The 16,925-nt window shown below is 38.5% G+C and overlaps 1 protein-coding gene across 4 annotated transcripts in view; it reads left to right on the top strand.

The window, feature by feature from the left end:
• CUNH8orf34 (chromosome unknown C8orf34 homolog) overlaps window positions 1-16,925 on the top strand; it is a 392,051-nt gene that overhangs the window by 84,804 nt on the left and 290,322 nt on the right. For all 4 annotated transcript variants that reach the window (XM_035440010.1, XM_035440008.1, XM_035440009.1 and 1 more), the window contains exon 2: window positions 10,604-10,751. In XM_035440010.1, the coding sequence (XP_035295901.1) occupies window positions 10,604-10,751 (148 nt within the window). The remainder of the gene's footprint in view (window positions 1-10,603; window positions 10,752-16,925) is intronic.

Genomic DNA, 16,925 nt, shown 5'->3' with positions numbered 1-16,925 from the left:
TATTCACATCTTCAAAGTCCTTCAGCAATCACTAATGAGTGAGTGAACATACTATGACACATCTACACCATGAATAGTAATCAATACTAAAAATAAATAAGTTATATGCAAACTACTTATATGGACATCAACAAGGCTATCCTAAGTGTATGAAGACAACCTCAAAGGAGCATATATGGCATGGTGAAATTACAAGATCATATAAATAAAGGGAGAACATTGGTTGATTGCCAGGTCTTTGACATGGAGGAGGGAATGGATGGATGAGACTATACAAAGGTAATAATAGAAACCTACTGATTACCACATAATATTCATCTTCATTTTGGCAATATTTATTCTTAGTTCCATTGAGGTAAAATTGAACACATGCACCACACAGAGCACACGAGGCATGTAGAAAGGTGAAATCTGAATCAACCCTGCAAGCTTGCACCACTGTCACTTTTCTAGGTTTGATGTTATACTCAGACTTTACAGTGTGTTATCAACAACTGTTATATGTGTGTTATGAGTCAAGGACACATAAAATTTATTTGCAATTTGTTGTAAATTTTCAGTTATTTTGTGTGGTACCACTCCAAGTTCGAGAGAATGGATAAGAGCACACACAAGGGAAGGATAAAGGGGAAAAGGAAAGAGAAGGAGCAAGAGGAGAGCATTCCAATATATATTAGATACAGTAAAACACTTTCAGTTTTAAATTTTATTTGCTTAATAAATATATTGCTGTGTAAAATAAAGCAGATATCATCACTAAAATCCCTTTGCTGCAAAAATATTTTATATCGAGAAAGATTTAAAATCAAAGAGGAGCTAAAACAATCAAAATTATAAACATGTGGTCATATCTAAATCTCTACTAATGCTATAAAATAAAAGTGAAAACATTTTATAGGGTTTGAGGTGTCTAGAGAGTTATAATACAAACTGATGAAATCCAGGTAAGATAAGGTGAACCAAATATTCAAAAATTATACAACACTTGACCAGATACCTTATATTTCAATGCAACAACAACAACAGCAACAATAGCAACAAAAGTGCAGCTCCTCCTTGAGAATGAAGAAATGCCAGGAGTTGTCTCATTACCAGGCATGGAAGACAAAGACCACATGGCCTTCTTTGTTACTGCACTCCAAATGTTGTCTATTATAGACATTGCGTAGGCATGCACAGATACATTTGTGACTTCCCTCAATTTTTAGTTTACCCTTCTTATATGTAGCAATAATATTAATCATTTTCATTGATGTAAAATTTTTCACTGTATAATTATACCACTATTTACTTACGTTTTTACTTGAAACATGAAAAATAAAAGACCCAGAGATAGATATTGGGATCAGAGAAGCAAAGCAGCCAAGCCAGTAGATCTTACCACTATTAAGCTGAAATGGCAATCCTGTTTCCACAAATCCTCATAGGCAAAAGCTCTCAGTTCCTGTCTCCTCCTGCCTTCTATTCCTTTTTCTGCCCAGTCATATCGCTCCTGTATCCACCTCCCGAGGGCTGGGATCAAAGGCATGAGCTCTGTTACTCTTCACTTTTGTGTAGGTCAGGATGGCCTTGAACTCAGAGAGATCCATCTGCCTGTCTGCTGAGTCCTGGGATTAAAGATGTGTGCCACCACTGCTTAGCTTCTACAACTAACTGGTGTAGCTAGCTTTGCTCTCTAATACTTCAGGCAATCTTTATTAAATCATAAATCATATATCACCACATTTACTTACTTACTTAATTACTCTTTTTATCCAAGGCAGTTCAGTATCTCCATGTTCCCTTTATGTATGATCAATCAGAAACACAAGTGACTTGCCATTTCCATCTTAAGTGGGGACAGACAGACATGTGGAGTGAGTCCGTTAATCTGTTGGCTGTTACACTATCTCCAGAGAGAAGTGAAGGACACATATGCTTTGTTTTGGGTGTTGGAAAACACCCTAGAAATCTTCCTGATTGGGGGCCAAATGTATAATTAAAGGCACAGAGTACCTGCCCTGATGTTATGGCAGTGGCTTATTTTAGAAAATGATGAGAAGGGTGGTGTGGGGGTTTATCTCCAAGTAAGTAGCTCCAGAGGTTGCCTGCAGCTCAGTTCTCTGAGGAGTTATTAATAAGAAAACCAAAACAGTGACCAGAGAGAGCAAACAGGCAAGCCCTCTGCCATGTGCATGCTTTTCTTGTAGAAAACTAAATGGGAAGTCACATTGTTTAGGTATATGGCCCTCATACATATTCATGTAGTATGTTATAAATGTTTCTTCTTTTCTTGACAACCAACGGATGAGGTAGAGAGTCCCCTACCCATTTTAAGGATGGGACAACTAAGATAAAAGGAAACAACTACATGAAATTTGTACAGTGGGTAGGGATCCAGGGCATGAATCCAGGCGAGACAGCACCATAGTTCCCCAGTTAAGCCACAATATCTTTCCAAGTTCTCAAGTAGAGTACATGGAGTAAGATCTATAACAGTGTGTCTGCCCATAGTGGTCCCCTGCAATTGTCACCCATTTGATGCTGCGCTTGCCATAGAAATAGAAACATCCTTTTATCATCAGTCCAAGAAGAAGATCCTGATTGTGTACTAGGACATTTTACTACTACTACTCTTATTACTGTGATGATGATAGTGATGATGATGATGATGCTAGGCAGAGTACTCTGTTTTGCTGCTTTTAAAATAAATATTAAAAGTCTAAATAATTTTTTATCCAGTGGAGAATTTTCTTTTTTATGGGGACTTCTACACAAATCTGCTGCTTCAGTCATGGACCTGTGTATGTAGGTTTATTTGAGTTTGGAACCAACTCACTATTTCTATGAGGAATCAATGTAGAGCTATGTTCAAGTAACACTGTGGAAAAATCCTGCCTAGAAATAAATTGTTGCTTCCACAGAACATTACACCAAATGATGTAACTCACTAGTAGAAAGTGTTTGGATGTGATGTGACAGTTTCACCATGGGAAACCTCAGTGTTTTCTTGGACATTCTTATGGGAAGATGATCTCATAGAAAATATGAAATTTATAAAATTTATTATGAAGGACATTTTACATTTGTGATGCTTTTATGGCCCAGGCTTGTGTGGTTTGGGTGCATCCTGGTTGTTATCTGAAGAATAGGTGATCTGAAAAAAGCATGGAATTAAAAAAACCTTGGAAACTCGTTTTAGCTTTTGGCTGTTCATTTTTTGAACAATGAACTTTTGTTCATTTCTTTAATATATGGTGAATTAATAAATCCATATAAAATACTTGCCACCTGTATTTCTCAGGTTTAATAATGACTGATTTTTTTATAATTTTGTAATCATGTATATGCATAGAAAACTTAGCAGTGTACATTTAACCTGGGTTAGTGGCAAGTTCTTTGGCTTTTTCCTTTCGCAGCTTGGCACAGATTTAGGATCAAGGACATTGCTTTTCCGGTGCCATGGATCTCATCATATCTCTATCACTGCAATTGGTCCTAATAGCTTCCACCAGCTTAGCCAGAACACACTTTTCTTCTGAGTTAACCTGAGGGAAGGCAACAGTGGTGCATGTCTTCTGTGGACCAGCCACCCCAGTCTGGCCATTACTTTGATGATACATTAGGGGAGCCCATCTTTCAACACAGGGCAGGCAGGAAGACCACCAGTTCAATGGGGTTTACATCTTGGGTAATCACCACCATCTGAGCCTTTGTGTTCTCCACCAAGGTGGTGACTGTATTGACCCCGCTTGAATGACAGTGATCTCTTAGTTGGGATGTGCCCTTGCCAGCAGCTTTCTTCTCAGAATGGGCCAGCAGCCCTTGCTTCTTCCCCTGCTTTATCTCTGGCTTGTACTTGTGGGCAAGTGTAAGCAGCTGGGTGTCTGTTTGCTGGTTAATGTCAGGAGGTACTCTGAGCTGCTTATAGAAGATGGCCCTTAGCCGCTGCAGCCTGATGTACCAGGTACATTTGAGAAAGTGTGTGAGATCTCTTTTGGGTTGATGTCCTGCTCAATGCCAAAGTTCTTAGGCCTTTTCTTAAATCACCATCTTTTTGGCCTCCTGTTTCTTTACAATGGAGGGTGTCAAGACCACCTTGACCTTCTTTCCTTTGGGCATCTTGTTCAACTGGAGGAGAGATATTATTATCTATACTACTTTCATTTCCATTTATCTCAGTCTTCTTCTTAAATCTGAGTTTTCAATGGTAAAGAGAAAAGTAAGCTCAGGGTACTTCTGAAATGGAAAAATCTGAGTTTCCCGAGTGTCCTGGAAGGGTCTGGTAGGAAAACATTTCAGAGATGTTTCTTCCTCTCTCAGCTTTTAATTAGAGAGTAGTATACTGCATATGGCCCCTCTTCTGCCAAACCCATGTCTTGTAGGTCTTTGTGAATGTACAGTGAAGCAAGGAAAAACTTCACCCCAATATGCATATTTTCCAGTATTTAAAAATGAAAGCAAAGAAAAGAATTGATGCAAGCATGGACTATGGTGCAGGTGAGAAAGGCAACCATGGACTATGGGGTGGGTGGAATAAGAAGCATGGACTATAAGTCAGGTGGAATAGGAAAATACAGGTTATGAGGGAGGTAAAATAAGCAAGAGTTGGCTATAATAGGAATAGGCAAGCAAGGGTATGGAGTAGGTGAGAAAGAAAAGCATGGGCACATACGGGGTGAGTGTAATCCAGTAGAGTTCAATCCACTGGGAATACTAACATCAGTGGTTTCATATAGAATCATATAGAGTTTCCCACATTTTGAATTAACAATTAAATGTCTATTTCTTTTATTTTTGGTTATGAGCCTAGCCTTTAACGGCTGAACTATCCCTCCAGCCCTAAGTGTCTATTTCTTGACCATTTATGAATAATACTTGGATGTTGGGCTGGGAAGTGAATATTTAGAGGCTAATCATCTCAAATACAAAATTTAAGGAACCTAATTGAAAATAGAACATTGAAGCATACACACAGATCTAGGATGAATGAATTCAGTCCTCAGATTTTAATGCCAGTTTTTTTTGGGGGAAACAAAAATAAAATTCTACATGGGATAACATACCATATTCTACAAATAAAAAATAATTACAAACATTGAAAAAGTATATCTGATTGATGCTGCCTCCAGTATGAATCCCTAAGGACAAGCTTTCAAGCACTAGAAGGTGCTTTGCAAACTTCCAAAGGAGAGAAGCACCCAGCAGTCCTACCCACCTGTGGCACTTATGCTCCACAAAAACAACCAGTAGAGCAAGATATCCCTAAGAGTGCAATAGTGACACTCATATCCTGTCTGTAACTAACAGCTGTCTAATTTTCCTTAAGGCCCATTTGGCAGGAAGAAAATCATGCCCAGTACTGGAAACCTAGCCAAATGCCTGGACTAGTTGTCATGGAGAAGACCCTGATACCACTGCTTTTCCAAATCAGTATATTTTCTAGCTGCATTCTAAATACTTCTTCTTAAGCCCACAGATAAGTGTACCTCTCATCCCTCATCAAGAAACTTCTCTTTGCAACAGAGGGAGGCCATTACAGAAAGGCACAATCAATCAAAATGCAGAGAACAACTCATCAAGGGGTTTATAGCCCTGATGAGTACATTAACAACACAGCTTCTTCAGCTAAGGCTTGGGGAATATGAGGACAAGGAGGTAAAAAGATTGTAAGAGCCAGAGGATCAGGAAATCTGCTGTGATATTATGTCTCCTTTAAATGACAGGATGCTTCACCCATGATACCTCAACCATATAGGTGCTTTAGAAAAGACCTGAGCAAGTACAACACCAATAGACATTCTAACATGGAAGGAAGAAATCCTACTAGGTCTCAGCCCTACACAAATAACTCCAGGCAGCAAATGTCTGTTGAGAGAAGGGAAAGAGTCTTCTCCAGAAAATAAAAGAAAAAACCTTCCAAGTGGTTATTCAACACCAAGTGGTCATCACTGAAATCATATACACATGTAACACTAAGTGGACTTTATTTAATAACAAATAAAAAGAGGCCATGAATTATAAATTTGAGGGGGAGCCAAGGAGAGGACATAGGAGGGGCTGGAGGAAGGAAAAAGAAGGACTGAAATAATATAATTGCATTTTAATTAAGAGAAGGAGAACATTAATACCAAAATAAAATGAAGTCAATGGAAATTTATCATCTATAATATTGCTAATACATATTAATAAAAGGATAGTGATTGTAATAATAAAATAAGATATATTGTACATTATATAGCCTATAAAATACTTATAGATTGCAGTAAACATTAAAATGCTGCCTTCTTTTAAGGGGTATCCATAAGCATTAAGTTATAAAATCAGAAGCATCTTCATTATAATTGAGTTAGTAATAATGAATTTACATGGTGAGAAATAAAACATTGAGCTCCAAGATGAGAGAAACGCTGTTGCAGGTCAAGAAAAGCCACCATCAGGATTAGAGTTACTGACCCGGATGATCTCAGGCTACAGCACAAGAAGCAGGTGGCTGTGCCAGAAGCTGCTGCAGTTCTTGAGTATTTTTGCAAGCTTTCAATCCAAGCCTGCAGTGGAGTTTTCCAGACTCTCTGGGAAGCTGCTGTGAGTCTCCCATGTGCCCTCATTTCTATCTGCACTCAATTCTTAGAGCAGTTTCTCTGCTTCTGTCTGCTCTCCAAGTCCTCTCCAAGTCCTCCTTAGGAAACCCTAACAGAGATCAATGGAGTGAGATCCTAGAAACAGCTCCCACCCCAGCAGTATACACATAGCTTAAAACACTTTGCAAATGCCTTCTGATCAACATCTTTTTAATCTCCATGGCAACCCTATGAGGTAGGCATTATCATTCACATTCAGTTGGTGGAGAATTTCATGTTAAGGTGATGAAGCACCTTACCCAAACTTACACAGTCAGGAAATAGAAGAATGATAAAGAATGATACTGAAGAGTGGTTTCAAAGCCTGGGAGATGAATCATGACTGTTTTCTGTGCCTTCTGTTGACTGCTGTTTATCTCAACTAGTTACCATTATTAGTAGTTATGAATACAATCAATTATGGACAAGTTTACTAGTATGTGTTCTGGTTGTGAGTGCAAACATGATCCCAGGTAAATTAGTATCTGCATGTTGTCACTCCCCAGGTCCTCACAAATATTTGGATCGGGGGAAGGATGGTATTGCTTTCTCCATTTTGCATTTTATATGTAAACACACACAACCAAAATTTCACTGGAACTTCGTACCATACCAGCAATCTTACACTAATGATAAAGATTGTATATCATTTCCTAAAGGTATTCAGCTCTAGAGTTGAGACTGCCTTAAGGTTCTCAAATACTTTCCATTTGTGCTGAATGAGCCTTGTGAATCATCTAGCAATCAATTCCCACTTCTATCTTGACATTCTACTCACACAGCTCCATTCTCACCTCCCAAATGTATTAGCTCCCCAGTTATATTTATGTGTCTCTACGAACTCGTGGTTGAAAGAGAATGACATTCTATTGCCAGGAGCTCCTTTGAAAATTTAAGGATTTAAATGCTCCTAACTAGAAAAGCAAATTTTGCAATTTCCAATTCTCAAGTGCAAAAATGTCTGGATACATAGAGTGACAGGCCAGACAACACTTTTTATGTTCAGAATCATCTGGGGCTAGACTTTTGACCCAGCAACATACTGTACTGAAAACTGTAGTTGGCATTTTCTTTGGGCCAACAACCAGCTCCCAAGTAAAGACACCTAGACTTACTATTAATTATGAGTGCTTGGCTTTAGCTTACGCTTATCCAATACCTCTTTTAATTTAATTTAACCTGTTTGTATTCATCTACATTTTGGCTCCAGACTTTAGTCTTTCTTTCATTCTGTATGTCTTACTTTCCTGCTTCCTCTGTGTCTGGCTGGCCCATGGCATCTCCTTTTCTTTCTCCTCCGAGACTAAATTCCTCTTCCTTATTCTCCCTGCCCAGAAGTTTTGCCTATAGCTCATCACTCACTATTGGTCTTTCAGCCTTTTTTTTTAATTTTTAAAACCATATTATTTTACATACCAATCCCAGTTCCCTCTCCTATCCTGCCATTCCCCTCACCATCTCCCCACCCCCATCCACTCCTCAGTGAGGGTGAGGACTCCCATGGGGGATTATCAAAGTCTGTCACATAACTTGGGGCAGGACCTAGGCCTTCCCCCAAGTATCTAGGCTGAGATTCCCTCCATAGGGAATGGGCTCCCAAAGTTCATTTTTGTACTAAGGATCAATAGTGGTTCCAATGCCAGCAGCCCCATAGACTGTCCAGGCCCCCCAACTGACACCCATGTTCAGGGACCTAGTTTGGTCTTATGCAGGTTTCCCAGCTGTCAGCCTGGAGTCTGTGAGCACCCACTTTCTTTGGTCAGATCTTTCTGTGGGTTTTCCCTTTGCTCACACTATTACTCCTCCCTCAGCTTTTTGTTAGGCCAATCAAGTGTCTTAGGCAGACAAGGTAAAACAGCAACATAGCTTTACATAATTAAACAAATGAAACACATCTTTGCATAGTTAAACAAATATTCTGCTACAGAAAATATTTGCTATTCTAAATTGCTTAGGGCTGATATTCTTTTGTGCCTTTAACCATATAGACTTATTAGAGCATTAAAATGTATACCTGAAAATTTTAAAATAGAGGCTATTTGACTTAATCCATTTTCTATGGAGAATAAGAAACACTTCAGTTTCTTTTAAAAGAACAAAAATATAGAAAATTATCATCTGATTTGAAAGATAAAATTTTATACACAAAACTACCTGGTGTCTCCCAGGGTCACAACAGAAAGGTACTGTGGCCCTGAGGTATTTTATCTTAGTTTTGCTTTATCTTAGTGCCCAGGATTTTTATGACAAGATAAACCTTGTTGGTCTTTTCATTCCCCTTTCTCTCTATTGTCCAGTGGTCTTTGGAATGAACAGTGAGTTCAACTATAATAATGCAATCTCTTGTCTAGATACCAAATTTGAAATGCTTTGAGTTGTGTTATATTACATTTATATGTAATTGACCATTGGCTGCTTTGTGAACACTACTAGAATGAAGGCCTCTCTTTAGTTATAATAGTAGTAAAGTCTTTTCAGTGATAGCAAGGCCCTGTCTTTCTGCATATAGAAAGTGTTTCCTTGACCGTACAGTGTACTAGACAAATACAGTGCATCATAGTGTTTTCATGAAACAAACTGTCTTGATCCTTTGTTTTCTGGCTTTAGTTTTCAGATGCTCTGAATTATTCGAATTGTGTCTCTAGCAGCAACATGGGATCTTGTCCTCTACAAAATCGTATTGTCTATATTTAGATATTACGTGCACTCCTTTCCCCACCCCAAATCTTTCTTTATTTAGCCTCAAAGCTTGGGTTTGTAGCCTTAAAGATGGGATGAGATTATTAGTGTCTGTCTTCCCAAAGAGACTTTAGTTAAAATCTTTTCCTTCATTTTACCATGACTTTTGCTTGCCTTGGGTGGGGAGCTCTCACAAGACTCTGAATACAAAATACAGACTTATATATAATGAACACTTAGAGTAAGCCTCTCACTGGAGACAGACTGATGGCAAGAAGGCCTGCTAAACATCTGAGGGAGAGCATTAAAGTAGGAAAATATGCCACCATCCTCACCACAAATAAACAAACACAAAGAGCAAATCAAAACTGGAATGGGAAGTTGCTAGTACCTTCTTTCCTAAATAATCTTAATATGTAACATTTCTGGCCTACTCAGTAGAACAGTTGCCACTACAAAATAGAAGTTAAGATGACAATTGCCAAAATAGGATAAAACAGGCAAGAAGAGATGTAACTGGCTGGAATGTAAGGGGGCATTCCACTTTACAAAGCCAATTATAGGGCATAAAGCACCATCTTGCTCCTCATGGTGAGACAGTTGTTCATGTCTGGATACCATAACTGACCACAAATTGGATGGAGTTTGTCCTTGGCTCTACTGATTGCATAAAAAGAACACATAGACATAATCCTTGGGTAGATTTTAACCCAATTAAAGGTTAGAACATTACAGCAGATAAAAGTTAAAGTCTACTCTGTGGGTAAAGACAGAGCCATTGGGGGAGGGAGGAAGGCAAAGGAGAAGAAGGAGAGGTGAGAGTGAGAGGGGGTAAATTTTGTAAAAATAAATTCTATATTGTTTGAACATTATGTAAGGCTTATGTGACTTTGTGCAAGCACAACCATTTCTTTAATTCCCTGCATTCTTTGGGGATTTCAAAGGGAAATTATATTAACACTTTAAAATAAAGGTGTATCATCTGTTTTAGCTAAGGCTTAGTTCCTAATAGGATTCCTTGGAAGAGTTATCCCAGATTTAAAACTAAGAAGCCATACTTTAAAAAAAGAATCTAGTTAAAATTTCTAGTATTATCTGGGCTAAGTTTTGCTGTGTCTTGGTTGTGGGACACAGCTGGTTTGTTTATCTGTACTTCACTGTCCTTAGAGTGAGGACAGTTACTGACTTCTTCATGCCTGGAAGGATTCTGAGGGCATTTTAATTAGTTGCTATATGTGAACAGTTGGTGTTGTGCCAAACAATGATAAATGCCAGGTAGTCTTTCTTCTAAGTAGATGTAAATGTGTGTCTTGTTCTGTCTTTAGGAATTAATGACCAAGCTAATAACTGAGACACCTGACCAGCCAATCCCATTTCTCATTGACCACCTTCAGTCTAAACAAGGAAACCGAGGACAACTGCAAAGAACCCTGTCTGGGTCGGCAGCTCTCTGGGCAGAAAGTGAAACATCAGGTAATTGGGGGAAAAGAAGAAACTATGAATATATATGTTAGTTTGAGATACAGCTGATATAGTGGTTCTCAACCTGTGGAGCGTGACCCTTTCAGGGGTTGACTGGCACTTTCACAGAGGTCACCCAAGACTAGCAGAAAGCATTATACTTCATAACAGTAGCAAAATTACAGTGATAAAGTAGCAACAAAAATAATTTTGTGGTTAAGGATAACCACATTATGAGGAGCTGTATTAAATGGTCACAGCATTAGGAACCACGGACATAATAGGAAAGTTTTACAAGTATTTTAAACTATAATATGATAAACCTATAATTTTCAGGTATTCTGTGATTACTAGTTTCATGTTAACTTTTCATATAAAATATTTTTTGAATTTGAATATATAATAATGTACTAGGCTTCTCCAAATGAAAATAAGAGTATTTCATTTAATAGGAAGATTCTGATTTGCAAAAAAGTATTTCATTCTGTGTGGATTCAAAGTAATTATTCTAAACTTGTGTTTCTTTTATAAACAACATGGTTGAAATAATACAGCTTCTCTGATCAGGAAAGTAATGAGATGGTGTCTATACTGTTATTTCTGCTTTTCTCAAAGCTGATTATTATTTATTTCTCCCATGGATAATGTTATCCTATGTAGTAAATTTAACTTTAGAAATAGTTGAGCACTGGGCAACTCAAGACATTGGGGAACCAGTCTTGCAAGTCTCCAATAGGCTCCTTTCCCCACTAAACAAGGGGAAACAACAGGACAGTTGTGATTTCACTCTTCCTGCACATGTTTGTCTGGTTTGAGATTTGCTTTCAAATCCCAATCTCTCCATGCCTTGGGCTGGTCTGTTTACACCAACTAGACACAACGTAGAGGCATTTAAGAAAAGACAACCATCTGAGAAAATGCCACCGTAAGATTTGCCTGTGGGCAAGTCTGTGGAGCATTTTCTTGATGGTTTGATCAAGCTTACTGTGTGCAGTGTTACCCCAGGATTAATGGTTTGGGCTCTATAGTAAAACAGGATGAGCAACATGAAGATCAAGCCATTAAGTAGCATTCCTCCATGGTTTCTGTTTTAGTTCCTACTCTGGGTTCTTGCCTTCAACTCCTGACCTCAGTAATTGAATGTTACTGGAAGCATAAGAGGAAGTGGAGCCTTTCCTTCCCAATTTCCTACTGTTCATGCTGTTTTAGTATTACAATAGAAACCCAAACTAAGACATGTATGTATGGTGAGTCACCAACTCTTGGCCTGACTCCCATGGAGATTGGACTGACTAGTTTCTAGATGATTTCCTGGAATGCTGCCATGGTGCCTTTTCTTCTCATACTCTGTGGAATCTCAGGAAAATATTTTGGCCTTCTTTTGCCATGTTATCATGTTCTCACAAGTCTAGACTAAAAAGGACAGACAGTGATTATCCTCTGAATAAAGTGGATCTTGATGGTGATGATATATACATAAAAGTTATCTTCATTAGACAGGAAACTAGAATATGAGTCTTGCCATACAAAACATAGAATTATTATATTTTTCTTTTGTTTATTTATTCATTTATGTTTAGACTCAATTCCTTGGGTTTATAATTCAGGTGGGTTTATCAGCAAAGGCTTTGGTTTCTAGGTGCTAAGATGGTACCCACCTTTTGACAAAAGATCAAACAGGTATCTGTGAAGTAATAGAAGTTCACGAGAGCCTACATCTTATGAATAATTTTATTTATAGGGGCAGTTGTATATTAAACTCTGAATTATTTATCAACAAACATTTATCATTCAATGTCCATGTCCAGGAGCCTGTATTTCACTTAGTGAGCTCTGTGCAGATTCACAAGATGAATCAAACTGTTGACTCAGTTGCATCCTCATCTTGACACTGAGCTAGGAAAGAACATGTTTCCAAGTCCATTTGGCTTGTTGGCAAATAACCTCTCCACAGCATATGAGTGAATTTCTGATTTCCTTTCTGGCTTTTAGCCTATTTTTTTTAAATTGCTAGATACAAGTAGAGTTCATACCTTATAACAATTATTTTCTTCAATTCAAGAAGTCTGCTCACATGGTCCTTCCATGATGTAATGATTACAATGTAATTGGGACATTGTCATTTTCAACACATTTTGCTATATTGTATTTGACATCCCATCTTCATTCAAGAAGAAGGAATAATGTAGGTCACGATTAATCATTATTATGTTTTCATCCTAGATTTCTTAGAATTTTCATTTCCACAAGAGTTTGTTGACTGTTTTATGGAGAAGGTGGAAAAAATCAGTATTAATTTATAGCTACTGGCTGACTAACTTAAATAATGGTATAAATGCTCACTTAATAGTTCACAATGAAACATGAAACTAAATTTCCAGTTAGAAGTTGAGGTTGAATTCCTACTGGTGACTTTGAGTTTTGTGCAGCATCTTAGTAAATAATATTAGCAGGTATTTGAGTGTGATTCTGAATCTCTGGGCTGAGTCAAGGCAGGACACCCCAAAATGGGAATCATCCAGTATCATCAAAGGAAAAACCATATAATCCACAGGAATGAGAATGAAGAAAAAATGTGCTAAATTATATGTCAAGTAAGGGATGCTCTGGAAGATCATTAGTGTGAGATTATTCTGTGAGATCTAAATTTTGTTGTTTATTAAGAGGTAAAACTGTTGTTGAAGCAAAAGTTGGAGATTAGATAGGAGAAGTAAGTGACCATAATCCTGATAAGTTACAAGGGGAGAAGAGGAACAGTTTATGAAAAGAAAAATTAAAGTTTGTTTAAACAACTCTGGGCAAAACTAAGTTGAAGAAACAAATTAATCATTATTAAAATTTGTGGAAGTCGGGCGTTGGTGGCGCACGCCTTTAATCCCAGCACTCAGGAGGCAGAGGCAGACGGATCTCTGTGAGTTCGAGGCCAGCCTGGTCTCCAGAGCGAGTGCCAGGATAGGCTCCAAAGCTACACAGAGAAACCCTGTCTTGAAAAACCAAAACCAAAAACAAACAAACAAACAAAAAACCTTGTGGAAACTACCAGAAAGGTGTTCTCCTGTATAGCCCCAAATTTGAAGGACTCATTGAGAAGGGTGGTTATGCTACTAGAGGCAGCATAGAAGGTGGGACTCAAATTTGTGGGAAAGTTAGGGTTGTTAAAGAACACACTGTACAGGTAACTAAGTGAAAAACCCAGTATGAAAGACAGTAATTGTATTTGGAAAGAGACTTGTCAAGTGAACCAAAGTCAGAGATCAGAAAATCTTTAAGAGATCAATGTCGTAAAAACAAGAGGTAAAGGATGCTAGCTGTGCTGAGAGACAGTGATTTTCTTCAAGATTTTTAAAATTAATTCTTATTTTACATATCAATCCCAGTTCCCTCTCCCTCCCATCCTCCCATGCCCCCCACCGACCCATCAGCCCACTCCCCACCCACTCCCCAAGGATAGTAAGGCCTTCCATAAGGGATCATCAAAGTCTGTCATATCCTTTGGGGAAGGCCTAGGTCCTATTTCGGGTATCTTGGTTTAAACAGTATCCCTCCATAGGGAATGGGCTCCTAAATGTGCACTAGAGATAAACACTGGCCCCACTGTTAGAGATCCCATAGACTGCCCAGGCCTCCTAGCTGGCATCCACATTCCGAAGGCTTCGTTTAGCCCAATGCTGATTCCCCAGCTTTATGACTAGGGTCTCTGTGCCCTCACTAGGTCAGGTCAACTGTTTCTGTCGGTTTCTCCAGCACGGTCTGGGCTCCTTTGTTCATCCCTCTTCCCTCTCTGCAACTGGATTCCAGGAGTATGGCTCAGTGTTTAGCTGTGGGTGCCTGCTTCTTGTTCAATCAGATACTGGATGACGGCTCTAGGATGGCAACCAAGGTAGTCATCAGTCTCATTATAGGGGAAGGGCATCAAAGGAAGCCTTGCCACTACTACGTAGATTCTTAGAAGAGGTCATCCTTGTGGGTCCCTAAACATTTCTCTAGTGCCAGACCTCCCTCTAAACCTATACTGGCTCTCTTTATCAAGATATCTCCATTTTTGCTCTCCTCTCTTCCTCCCCTGTCTCAGTCTTCCTGATCCCTCTTGTTCTACCCACTCCTCTTCTTCCCTTCTCTTTTTCCTACCTCTGTCCTCTCTCCCCCATGCTCCCAATTTGCTCAGGGGTTCTTGTCCCTTACCCCTTTTTCCCGGTCCATGTGTTTTTCTCTTGGAGTCATCCTAGTTTCCAATTTTCTCTGGTGATGTGGATTGTAGGCTGGTAATCCTTTGCTCTATGTCTAATATCCATATATGAGTGAGTACACACCATGCTTGTCTTTCTGTGACTGGGTTACCTCACTCAGGATGTTTTTTTTTTTTTTTTTCCAGTTCCTTCCTTTTGCCTGTGAATTTCAAGATTTCATTGTTTTTTTTGTTTGTTTGTTTTGTTTTGATTTTCTGGCTGAGTAATACTCCATTGTGTAAGTGTACTACATTTTCTCCATCCATTCTTCAGTTGAGGGGCATCTAGGTTGCTTCCAGGTTCTGGCTATTACAAACAATGCTGCTATGAACATAGTTGAACATATGTCTTTGTTGTATGAATGTGCATTTCTTGGGTATATGCCCAAGAGCGGAATTGCTGGAATTTGAGGTAGACAGATTCCCAATTTCCTCAGAAACTGACATACAGAGAGACAGTGATAGTTGAGTCAAGTTATCTAAAATGGAGTTGTTCTAGAGAAAGAGAAGAGCCTTGTAGAGTCTTAGTTTGGGGTGTATAAACCATCAGAGAAGTGAAGCAAGAATGTCTGAAGGCTGTGGCTTATATAAGTTTAAATAGAACACCATGTTTCACCCGTGTTGTTGTAAGGACAAGATAGACTGTAGCAATGTCTGGAAATCTCTGGGGAAAGCAGAGGCTAATAATGAGGCGTGGTATTTCCCCAAAAGGAGAAGGGTACTTCATTTCATTTGTGGAGGCTTGTCATTGCCGAAGCATCTGGAAACTAGGAGTCTCTAGCCCTCACAGGTGTGTGTGTGTGTGTGTGTGTGTGTGTGTGTGTGTGTGTGTGTGTGTGTGTGTGTGTGTGTGTGTTGGGATGGCGGTGAAACACTCTATTCCAGGAAGCTGCAAATAAGCATTTTATTTGAAAAATGGTATAAGCATTAGGACATGAAGTGAGGATTTGAAAATGGAGCAGTTCTTGTTTATGTAGAATCTAAGGGCCATAGGAAAAAAGGGGAAATATTTTGGGAGGAAGAGGTGGAAGGAATAGAAAACCAACCAGTTCTTGGACGTTAACAGAAGCAAAGAATGCTTATTTGAACAGTAGGTAATGATTCCCTCTTAAGCCTTGGCTGTGACTGGGTGTTATTTTGGTGCATCTTCTACTTGGCTACAGAATGTCTCTAAAGCTCAAGGACAGAGACAAAATACTTTTTCAAAATAGCTGAAGTTTCCTTATTGTTCCATTTCAATACATCTAGCGACTTCGGACACAGCATGTTTTCACTTGTGCATTGCTTAATAGTGTGAAGGAGAAACTTTATTTTTGTTTCATTTTTTTGCACTGAAAAGCAATTCCTTTTGTACAATAATCACATGCATGTGCATGTGTACACGCATATGCTTGTGTGTGTGTGTGTGTGTGTGTGTGTGTGTATACACACAAAAATACATTTTTGATATTCAGACCTGTAGCTGAGTTATTTTCTACGATTCTTCAGGAAAATAATTTTTGTGCAAACTGAGTTTCCTGTAAGGGACACCATTTCTCCCCTTTCATTTGACATTGCTTTTCTCATTTTGTGGCCTATCTGCTCTGAATCTCCATTGAGTGAAGTGTGTTCTATATGTCCCCAATTCAATTTTCAATGCTACCAGTGTTCTTTTTCCAGCACCAAATACAAATTTAATGTGGTATTTTAGTTTTCTGTCAGTACTTAAAAAAGACACAAAAATTTAATAAATATTTAAATAAAATAAATAATTTAAATAAAATTCTAGGTATAATTGTGTGTTAATCACAGGTTGCTCAGCAACTCTTTCCTCTGATTTTGTTTTGTTCCATACAGTTATTTTACTTACATTAGGAAATCAAAAAAAGTCAGGTTTTGATATTTAATAGCTGTAAGTTTATAATTTTTCTTGGTGTCTTAAATATTCTATTCTTTATTTAATATATTTCATTAATTCTTTC

The sequence above is a fragment of the Cricetulus griseus genome, chromosome 2, assembly GCF_003668045.3.
Source record: "Cricetulus griseus strain 17A/GY chromosome 2, alternate assembly CriGri-PICRH-1.0, whole genome shotgun sequence".
Classification (NCBI taxonomy): Eukaryota; Metazoa; Chordata; class Mammalia; order Rodentia; family Cricetidae; genus Cricetulus; species Cricetulus griseus.
This window is presented reverse-complemented; position numbering and strand designations above follow the sequence as displayed.